Source organism: Octodon degus, unplaced genomic scaffold (genome assembly GCF_000260255.1).
Source record: "Octodon degus isolate 3935 unplaced genomic scaffold, OctDeg1.0 scaffold00171, whole genome shotgun sequence".
Taxonomy (NCBI): Eukaryota; Metazoa; Chordata; class Mammalia; order Rodentia; family Octodontidae; genus Octodon; species Octodon degus.
In genome coordinates this window covers 2,892,870-2,904,169 of record NW_004524747.1, presented here as the reverse complement: position 1 = coordinate 2,904,169, position 11,300 = coordinate 2,892,870, and the positions used below count along the sequence as shown (strand labels likewise).

Below are 11,300 nucleotides of genomic sequence, written 5' to 3'. Positions count from 1 at the left end.
GGCCCACACAATTTCTTATACTATACATCATTGTATAGTAGCACTTTTTGTATATTTTAGTGTCAGAAGTAGAATTTGTGGGACAAACTGTGTATTAATTTTCAATGTTAGATCCCTTTCTATTTATTTTATTTATTATTTTTAGATCCCTTTCTTGAAAGGTGGAAGAACTTCACAATTCTATCAGCAATGTACAAGCACCACTTACTCTGTAAAGATCATCTGTCTTTGAGACTTGCCTGCCTGATGGATTTTCATGCACTCTCATTATTATTTAATTTGTAATCCCCTATCTGTAAGTAAATCTGTTTATATTGGCCATTTGGTGCTGCTCTTCCATGAAATTCTTGCAAATTTTCTTTGCCCATATTTTTACTAGGTTACTTTCCCCATTCTCATCAGTTGTCAAAGAGCTGTGTACAGCATAACTCAAAAATATTCTTGAAGTTTTAAATTTTAATAAATTCAGAGCGGGGAGTGGTGGCACATGCCTATAATCCCAGCAGTTGGGAGTCTGAGGCCAGTCTGGGGTACAAAATAAGTTCAAGACAAAAGCAGCCCATCCACCAGCTGAGAATTTGTCCACTGGCTCCTGAGGCTGAGCAGGGCGGGGCTGAGTAAATGCTGGCTAAACATCTCTACCATAATCCAGTTTAGTCATCCAGCAAGAATGAAACCAGGGCTGGTGAGATGGCTCAGTGGTCTAAAGCACCTACTTAGAACAAGCTTAGCAAAGCATAGGGACCGCGGTTCAATCCCCCAGCACCACATGCCAGCCAGCCCTGCCCCCTGCTGGGCTGAGCTGGCCAAACACACACACAAAAATAAATTTAAAAAAATTTAAAAAAAAAGAATGAAACCAATAGGAAATTCCAGCAATAAGAAATGAACAGGGGCCGGGGAGATGGCTCAGTAGAATAAGTGCTTTCCTGGCAAGCACAAGGGCCCTAGTTCAATCTCTGGTTCTGCCTAAATAAATAAATAAATAAAGTGACTTTCTTTGAAAGGTAGGGATTAGAAAGACAGAACAATAGGAAAATACCTGACTGGTTTACATATATATATATATATATATATATATATATATATGAAATGAACAAAAGATTGGAACTGAAGACCTTAACTGCTTGCTTTCTGCCCATTGACCAGATAACTAGAACTATCTGCATTATCTATGCAGCATGGGGTTTTTATTATTTTTACCTAAAGACATCCCTTTTTGGTAATGACAAACGTGTTTTTTAAAAAAGCCTGGTTTTTCTCAACAAACCTTTAAAGGTTTTTAAATTGTTTCATAGCTGGCAAAGTTGAGATTTTTTAGGAACTTCATTCTTAATTTAAAAGTTTACAACTTGATTTTTTTTCAAAAAAATCAACAAGGGGCTGGGGATTTAGCTCAGTAGAATTAAGTGCTTGCCTGGCAAGCACAAGGGCCTGAGTTCAATCCCCGGTTCAGAAAAAAAAGTCAACAAACTGCAAGCACCAGTTAATAATGGTCTTAAATAAAATAAAATAAATAAATAAATTTTGAAAAAATAAATAAATTCAGAAGCATAGCCGTGGTGGCACACTCCTATAATCCCAGCATTCCTGTAAGGTTAAGGGAGGAAAATGGCCTTTTCAAGGCCAACCTGGAACACATAAGGATACATACATAAGGTCAAGGCTACCTTGCAAAAACCACAAAAATAGTAGATTACAAATGCAGCAGTATAAATGCTACAAACTCAAAAATTATCATTTAAACGTATATTTAAGTTTACACTTACATTCAAATTTTACTATGTTAATTTCCTCTTCTTGGTGTTTCTAGTTTATGACTTTTCTGATTCCTTACAACTAATTAGACTGCCTTTATTTTTTTAATACAGGTATTTAATACTCATTTTTCCTTTAAGCATTGCCTTCACTGTTTCCTATACTTTTTTCTATGGAGTACATACTTTCCTTTTTCCTTTACATACTTTATAATCTTTACTTCCTTTTTAGTTCAAAGACTATAGATTGGCCTTCAATTTCCTAAGTAAAGAATTTTCCCAGTTGCCTTTAATTATGTTTCTAATCTTATGGACTTATAATTTCCACTTTTTAAAATCTGTTGAAAGTTTTAATTTGTGGCTAAGTACATGGCCTTTTTTATTTTTGTAAACTGTTCTGTGGTCATTTGGGGTGAGTAGTATATGCCAGAGCTAAGATGTAAGGGATTCACCATATACTAACAATATATTAAGTGGAACCTGTTGATTTTTTTTTTTTGCGGTACCAGAGATTGAACTCATGACCCTGTGCTTGCCAGGCAAGCGCTTATTCTACTGAGCCATCTCCCTGGTCCGGAACCTATCGATTCTATTATTTAATCCCTCAGTATGCACATTTATTTGCTGTTTACTAGCACAATGCTACTCAAAGTGTGATCCATAGATGGTGCTTATCTATATCCCATGTTAATTTATAACAAGGTAAGTACAGCTATGCAGTGCAGACATTTAAAAACTTCCATATCAAATGACATTGTTTGGACACTTCAGTGTATGATCAAGGCACTCGACATGCAGATCAGTCTGAATGTTAACACATGTAATAAGCCTGTAACATACTTGTCATGCATACTTGTATACTTGTCACATGCAGTAGGACCACAGTAGAACTTGTGATGGTATTTTAAGGTAAGCAAGTCACCTGTAACTTAGAAACATAAAATACAGAAAATATTTATTTCATGAAGATAATATAACTATATTGATAAAGTGAATAAAGGAAAATTGTGTTTGCTAAAATTTCTTTGAAAGTCTATTTTTTGTCCACAGCTGTCAACTAGTTTCTCTATAAAACAGAAGAATTTAGATTTGAATTATCTTCTATGAGTAGTGTTGCTATCAATCTAACCCAGGTTAAAACTACTAAATTTGCATAAAAATGTAAAAACTGGTACTCCACCATGTGTAGAGGTGATTCACATGAGGAATTCATTTTAATTGCTGAACAATGAAAATTTACAAGTGTAATAGCAGTACTCTATTTGTTGCCTACCCTTCATGCTTTCAAAGAATGTGTTATTAAATTTCCTGTTTTTTGTTGCTCGGTTTGATTGTATTTATTGAAATGCAACTTTATGTGTTTTATGCTAGTTTTCTTTGTAAGTTTTAACCTAATTTAATAGTGTCTGGCTTTTAATGGGAGAATTCAGTTCATTCACATTTAATGGAATAAAGACTATAGTTTTTATTCCCTCCATGTTAGTCTACACTTCTCACTTATTTTATATTATCTTTTCCATTTTTCCTGGTTTTATTAATTTCTACTCATTCCATTATCTCCCTCTTTAATTTGGAAGATTTACTGTACTTTTGCACTGTCTATTATCCTACTATCATAAGACATAACAGAATGTGTATCGAAGAACTAACCTATTTATCCTACCTAGGATGTACACTTTCTAGATATACACTAATTTGATACCAAGATCTTATTATATAATTTGGCAGCACTGTAGCAGTTGCTAAGACAATACTTTACCAAAGTAACAAAATGGTGAAGAGTCTAAATGAAACTTACCTCCAGGAGCTAAGGAACCAGGGCCAGGTCCTGTTACAGCAGCTGGGATCTGCCCTGGTGCTGGAACCCCACCTTGCATGGAAGCTTGCATCAGTGGAGGCGCGCCATTGACATGCATTCCACCCTGACCAAGAGAAAAATATGAACATGCCTCTGTACAGACACAAAACATTAAGTCTAGGACTCAAAAGTCATTTCAAAATTGGCAATCCCAAATAGTATAACAAGCACCCTTTTTAAACAGTATATCTCATATGCATCAGATTTATCACTCATATACTTATTGCAAACTGCAATATATACCATGTGATTAATTATGTGAATACAGTTAAAATGGAGCCTCTTGTCTATCATATGTGTGGCAAATACTCTTTTTCATTTTGTCATTTGCCTTTGGTGTTCATTTTGCCTTTCGTTCTCCATATACAAAACTTTCAGTTTTTACATATACTAGCTGGGCGTGGTGGCACGCACCTGTGATCCCAGCACTCAGGAAGCTGAGGCATGAGAATCACCATGAGTTCGAAGCCAGCCTGAGCCACCCAGTGAGCTCAAGACCAGCCCCAACTACACTACAAGATCCTGTTTCAAAAGGAAAAAAAAATAAATGTGTTAATATTTTTATGGCTTTCCCACTTTGTGTCATGCTTGGACACTGAGCTTTACTTTTTCATTGGTGAAAACAATGATAAGAACGCTTACCTCACATTTCTGTGAGGATTAAATGAGATGATGTTATAGAATAATGGAGAGCCAGGCATGCATATAAAACAAAGTTAGCCTATAGTAAAAGAATGTGTAGAAAGCTTTTCTTTGATTTAAAAGCTTGCAATGGAATCTGTGTTCATTCAGATGCCATGTGCTCTACAACCAGAAACTGCTTTTTTTTGCCTCAAAATGCAAATTATCATCTCTGATTTCTGATCATTCTTCTTTGAATATAGTTTCCCAAACAGAAAATTGTATTCGAAGACATATAAAAGAAATATTAGGGGATAAATCCCTACCAAAGCCTGGCCCTGAGGGGCTTGAGGATTCTGTTGATTCACTGATACATTGGCTCCTGAACCAGGCCCAGCGCCATGGACTTGTTGAGGATTGCCCGTAATCAGTGTTGGGATATTGGTTTGGCGATGCAGAATTTTCTAAAAGGTAAAAAGATAAACCAATGAGCAATCAGTTAAACAAGGCAATCAGGGAGCTCCTATCCTGTTCAAAGTTTACCCTACCATTTCCATAAAAGATGGGAAGCACTCACCAGGGCAATCTCTGGATCCACAATTCTCATCACTACCTGTGCCTGCAGCAAAGCATAAGCCAGCTGTGGGTTCTGCAGCAACATGTTCCGTGCTTCCTGGGGACTATTCTGGACACAGAGCTGAGAATCAAAGCAGATGTATTTTCAGGTACAATACCTATTACTTAACAATTACGATTTATAGCCATTTTCATCTTAGAGATACAATATTCCAGAGGCTTTTAACCTCAGCTAAATTGTTTATGGAGGTCTATTTGTGTAAAAAAAAATACACTGTAAACTGGGTATGTTGGTGCTTTCCTGTAATCCCAACACTCTGGAGGCTGAGGCAGGAGGATCACTGTGAGCTTGAGGCCACCGAGGTTACAAAGTGAGCTCAAGGTCAACCTGAACTGCATAGCGAGACCATCTCAAAAGACAAAACAAAATAAAAAATACACCGTGCACACATAGAATATTGAAAGTACAAGAAATGCTTATCTAGGGGCTGGTGAGATGGCTCAGTGGTCTAGAGCACCTACTTAGAACAAGCTTAGCAAAGCACAGGGACCACGGTTCAATCCCCCAGCACCACATGCCAGCCCGCCCCGCCCCCTGGTGGGCTGAGCTGGCCACACACACACACACACACACACATAAATAAATAAATAAAATTTAAAAAAAATCTTTAAAAAAAAAGAAATGCTTATCTACACACACTTCTTTTTGCATTGAAGGAACTAGATGCATGAATTCATCATAAGTTATCCAGAACTTCTTGGAATTCTAATGTGAATTGCCTTATTTATAACCTATAGCCTCCTCCCACCTTCATTTGTTTCATCAGCTCAAACATCTGCTCTGGTGGAAGACTGGCAACTGCTTTGCTAATGGACTCAGGGGCATCTTCAGGACTGATCGTCTCTCCATAAGGTGACTCAATGACAGGGGCACCAGTGCCAAGGCCTAAGCAGGAAAAAAGTATAAGAAAATTAGGCAGGCAAAATAAAAAACTACATCACTTCAAGTATCTATTTTTTAAGGCTGCCTTTAAGCACTAATTGAGGGGGACGGGGAGATGGTGCAGTAGAATAATCACTTCTCTGGTAAGCGCAAGGGCCTGAGTTCAATCCCTGGTTTTGCCAAAAAAAAAAAAAAGCACCAACTGATAATTTAAAATTCTCTGGAGCTGAGAAATCATCTGAAGACCTCATTTTGGAGAAGAAAAAAGAGAATGTATTTTCTGTTCTTAGAGGAAAGTTGGCACTATGGTCACACAGATGGACAATATTATCCAAAGTTAGAGAACCAAGATACTGACCTCTTTTAACAAGTCATTTAAGAAGAAAAGAGTTTAAATACACAAAGCTGCTCAATTTAAGACAGAACTTCTGGATCTATTGCCTCATGAAAAAAAGCCATAAAAATGTCTTAGTACCCGTCCTTACCAGCTGCAGATTTGGCAATACGGTCACAGGAGTAATTAATAATGTAAGCAGTATACTTTGGTAGAAATCAATTCATCCAAGTGGAAATCAACTCAGCAAAACAAAAGGATTTCTCCTAAAGTCAACATTACCTTATTCCTTAAAGATACTACTTCCCCAACTCAAGCATCTCAGACTAGCCAAGTAAAGAAGCTGTGTGTTACATTCTAAAACATGAAAATTTTTATTGATCCATCTCTACTAACTCATAATGGATACAACTTGGGTTTATACTCACTCTTCAGCTCTTCTTTGTTCTTTTCACTGGCAGCATTGTCAACTCGAAGTGCTCTCCCACTGAATTCACGTCCATTCAGGTTCCGCATGGCACTAAGAGCTGTCTCTTGGTCTTGGTATTCACAGAAGCCATAACCCTTTGGTTTTCCTGTCTCTCTATCATATACCAATCTGGAGAGCAAAATCAACTATTAGGCACAAATGCTACACACACATTCTATACAAAGTTCCTGTTAACACTGTCAGGCTCTAATTTGGTTCCCTGTAAGAAAACTAACTTTATAACTCAGATGCCTCACTGAACTATTTTAAAAAACGTTTTAATGAAAAAACCTTTTAGGGAAGAATGAATGTGAATGGCTTATATGAATTATATCAATAAAGCAGTTAACAAAATGCATGTGAAAAGTCATCATTAAAAAGAAAAACAAAACCCTTGTCATTACTGCTACAGGTCAAATTTGCATTGATTTTTAAGAATCTCCCACCAAGAAGTAGAAGATCTCACCTGAAACTAACAACAGGTCCAACCTCAGAAAAGATGTCCTTCAACTGCTCTTCAGTAGCTTCATAAGGAATGTTACCCACTAAGGAATAGATAACACATAGATCCTTAGTGAGAAAGTAAACAGAGTATCTACTTACATTACTGAATATGTAATAACTGGCTCAAAATAGTGTTCTCCAAAACCCACTTTGATTTGATCTCTTCTGATCTCTTAAAAACGGAAATAAACGACTGAGATAAAGTACCAAAGGGATAGATGCAAGTCTGAAAGAGTTCTGTGGATCTGACAAGTCGTAGATTTCCCTTAACTCTGATTAAAGTAAGTAAGTATACCTTGGTATTTACCTCTGTCAGCGATGACTAAAAATATAACTTTTAAAACACGTTATATATCCACAATTCTACACAAGTACATGGAAGAAAACAATGGGCACTGAGGAGGGTGTTTACAATTTATTGTTTTGTCATGTCTCTCTTTGAAGGATGCTTTTAAAACCACATTTTAAAAACAATGAATTCTAGCCAAGACTACTTACAATAGTTTAAATCCTCTCTAAAATTCCTCTAACAGGGTATTAAATCATTCATTGATTTATTGGCAGCTCACCTAGAAGCCACATGCCCGCTACGACTATAGATAAACTAAAACGTTACGGGTTAAAAGCAAAGGATGTAAATCCTTATGAGATTGCAGAAACTGGGCACCGGGACACGTACACTGGGGGTAAGACGTACTGTACTAGCGAGGAACAGCGAGGCGCTGTTCTCATGCGTCCTTTCCTCTAAAAAATAACAGAAGATCAGAAAGGAGTAATGAATAGATGGCGAACACTCCTTTAACTGTCTTGGTGATATTGCGGAAAAGCTCAGAGGCCTCAGAGGAAGAGAAGCATTTCTTTGCCCACGAGGTTGGCCGACCCATTGGACAGCCAGGGAAAACTGCCAGCCCGCTCCGTCGCCGGCTTTCGTGGCGACTTTAAAGGGAGGTGCGAGAGGGCGTTCCTCGATACTCCCTGCCTCTCTCTGTCCCTCCCTGTTGCTTGGTTTCACCGAATGCCTCTCACCGAATACAGAACGTAGAGAACGATCCACAGCAGGGTCCCTCACAGTCAATCCCGCCATTGCTCTCTGCAGTGGCTTCCGGTGCCCCGAAACACACTTCCGCCGCGCGCGAGGCGCCGGCCCCCACCGCGCTTCCGTAGCGCGGGACCCGGAAGCGCTGTCCCGCCCGCCCAGCGCCGTCTCGCCTTCTGCGATCGTGGCTTTCGGGAGCGGGACTCGCCCTTACCCCGAGGGCCAAACTCCGTTCCAAGTGGGATTCGGATGGGGCCAAGCTAACATGAAGGATATCTTTCCGCAGAATTCCTTACTAGTTTTCCTTTAGGCTGACGCAAATATTAGTTGGCCACGATAAAAATGGCGGCGGCGGCTCTACTGTGGTAACTGGGAGGTCGTGTGTTAACAGCCTGGGGGGTTTTACTTCAGTTCCGTCCTATTAAGGAAGGGAAATGTTTGGGTCAGCCCCAGCCTAATGCTCATTATTATTCCGCTGAAGTTAAGGGTGCTCAGAGCAAAAGGAACCGAAAGTAACGCCAGACAGAGTCTGTGAGGCACAATTATGCTTAATCTTGAGGCGCCCACGTTAGTGAGGGGGTGGAGATTCAAAGAGGACGAGTACTTACTGGTGGAGCAGTGCCTTAGAGCATATTTGTAGGCAGAAATTTGGAAAACGAACAAAATATCACTGACGGGTTGATACCATATTTTGGTTCCCAGGCTCGTGGGCGATGGCATTCAGGTCTACAGTAGCCGACAGATCCTCCCGCGGTTGGAAGAAATCCATAGCAGAGCGCCTGAGAGCGGAATTAGGAAAAAAAAAGAAGAGGGCTGGGTTGGAGCAAACTGCTATCTAAACAAGTCACAGGTAATAGTTTAAACACAGAATTTAAGGCATGGAAATTTTTATTCCACATAGAAGAGTGTGCGTGAGTCTTTGGTAGAAATCTAAGAAATATTTATAAAAAATAATATGAGGCTGGGGAGATGGCTCAGTAGAGTAAGTGCCTGCCTGGCAAGTGCAGGGTCCTGAGTTCAATTCCCAGTACTGCACAATAAATAAACAAGTGCTACTTTACACTTGTAAAGTGTATATCATTTCAAGGAATAATTCTGGTTAAAAAAAAAGTTTTGAAAGAATATTCCTACTTCCATGACTGGAGTCCCATTTTTGATCTTTGTATGACTTACAGAACATCTTGTATAATAGAGTAACCCAAAGGAGGATTTACAGCACTATAGAAGGCACAGTTTCAAAGTTTTGGGGTTACTGTTTCAGTATGGTGAACTTTTGTGAAATGCATGTATGGACAAGGATATTTTTAATCTAGTGTTTTCCAAATTTAGATAAAACAAGGAGGGTGATAGAAGTAGACATGCAAGTCTATAAAATGGGATTCTTGGCAAAAAATTTGAGAGACATTATTTTTAAACAAATGTTCCTGGTAGTTCTATGATCAAGCAATTTGGATAGGACTGTAGTTACTGAGGTAGCTTTATGACAATACTTAGGATAACTAGTCTTTCTTACCAAATTTCCTTTATAGTAGTTCTTAGTATCTTCAGCCAAAGCTACCCTTTGTGTGGGTGCGTGTTTGGGGGGTGGAGTTGGAAATGTACAGGAGTATTTTTGTTGTAGGAACTGGGGGAGGACTATTATTGGGGAAAGAGCAGCCAGATATGCTAGGTGAACTGCCATGTCCAGTGTAGACCATCTACCTGGCCTTTTGTGCTTAGAACTGTACAAGGCTGGGGGTTTCTGGTGGCATAATTATTGGCAGAAATTATTTCTCTGTGCTTTTAGGATTGGGATTCTTGTTTCCTCACTATTTTCTGGGAGAGCTGTTACTTGTAGCTCCTAGAGACTTCCCTGGTCCTTGCGTGTGGGTCCCTGCATCTCAGAGCCAGCAATGATAGAATAAACCTTTCTGTTTTGAATCACTGACTGTCTCATCTGTGATCAGCTGGGAAATACTCTGCTTTCTTTTTTAAAATTTCTACTGCATGGGCTAGGGATCAAATCCCCCACTTTGTGTTCTCTACTTTTAAAGACCTTTTGTGTTTAAGCCATGCCCATTCAGGTAATATTCATAAGTTAAGGGCAGCTGTGTTATGTAGCAGAACCATATCATGAGAATAAAATCCATTATGATCCTATCAGGCCCTGGGAATTATTCAGTAAATATATATGGGGGGGTCATAAAATCTGGAGGGCCATCTTGAACTATCTACCACTCCTATTTTATGGATAAACATGTTTAAAGAAGTTTTGGTAACTTGCGTTAGGTCCCACAATAAGTAACAAAGACAAGGTTTGAACTCAGGTTGCTTTGGTGCCAGAGACATCTTAATGCTATATCTACCTCCCAGCATAACTGAAATAATGTGGATGGGTCAATATATTTTGGTATCATTTCTGGAAATGATAATATGACCTAATTATGATGGGTCAATGGGTTATAATAATGATCCGCTGTCTCAGTTTTTACTTGTTGCTAGGACAAAGTACTCAACACCCAAAATTAAGGAAGGAAAGGTTTATTTAGCTTACAGTTTGTGGAGATTGCAGTCAATAATTGGCTGGCTCCCAGGCAGAATGGCACATGGCAAACAGCAGCAGTTCATGCCAGCAGAAAATAGCAAAGATCAAAGGGAAGGACAGCCCATAAGGCTTTGAGCTAGCCTCCCTCCCATTCTTATAAACAAGCTACCCTTGAGGCTAGGGGTGTAGAACTCACACAAGGTCCATGCCCTCCTCTTTTTTTGGAAGAAAAATCGATTAAAATTTATTAAAACCACTGCAATTCTGTCTGCAGCTGGAGGACTGCTGAGTGTGGCCCTGGTGAGACTTGAGTGTAGAGAAAAGGCGTAAACACGACGTGGCTTTTACTGAGAAGGAAAGGGAGCCCAGCCATGTGAGCATGCCCTCCTCTTGCAAAGGATGAGAATGTTTGCAACTAAGCATTCTGGCTCTCTGCTGAGTCACTTAATTAAACTTCTAAACTTCTCAAGTTGGCACAATTTATCAACCAGTAGGCCCACCTAAGAAAACTTTGAAGGGCATAACTAGAGCTTGTGCTGCTACCATCCACTATCTGGAAAGTATACCACACCAATCAAAACTATCTACTGGGTTGGGGAGATAACTCAGTAGAATAAGCACTTGCCTGGGAAGTGAAAGGTCCTGAGTTCAATCCCCGGTACTAAAAAAAAAAAAAAA

General features: G+C 39.2%; 1 protein-coding gene across 3 annotated transcripts in view; it reads right to left on the bottom strand.

Annotated features, from left to right (window-relative positions):
- Positions 1–8,188, bottom strand: part of Cstf2 (cleavage stimulation factor subunit 2) — a 22,458-nt gene extending 14,270 nt beyond the window's left edge. For all 3 annotated transcript variants that reach the window (XM_004643333.2, XM_004643334.2, XM_023703455.1), the window contains exons 1-7: positions 8,089–8,188; positions 7,025–7,103; positions 6,518–6,687; positions 5,622–5,758; positions 4,814–4,933; positions 4,563–4,700; positions 3,556–3,679 (exon numbers count right to left, since the gene is read on the bottom strand). In XM_004643333.2, coding sequence (XP_004643390.1) covers positions 3,556–3,679; positions 4,563–4,700; positions 4,814–4,933; positions 5,622–5,758; positions 6,518–6,687; positions 7,025–7,103; positions 8,089–8,146 — 826 coding nt within the window. In that variant the 5' untranslated portion in view covers positions 8,147–8,188. The remainder of the gene's footprint in view (positions 1–3,555; positions 3,680–4,562; positions 4,701–4,813; positions 4,934–5,621; positions 5,759–6,517; positions 6,688–7,024; positions 7,104–8,088) is intronic.
- Between the last annotated feature and the right edge of the window lie 3,112 nt (positions 8,189–11,300).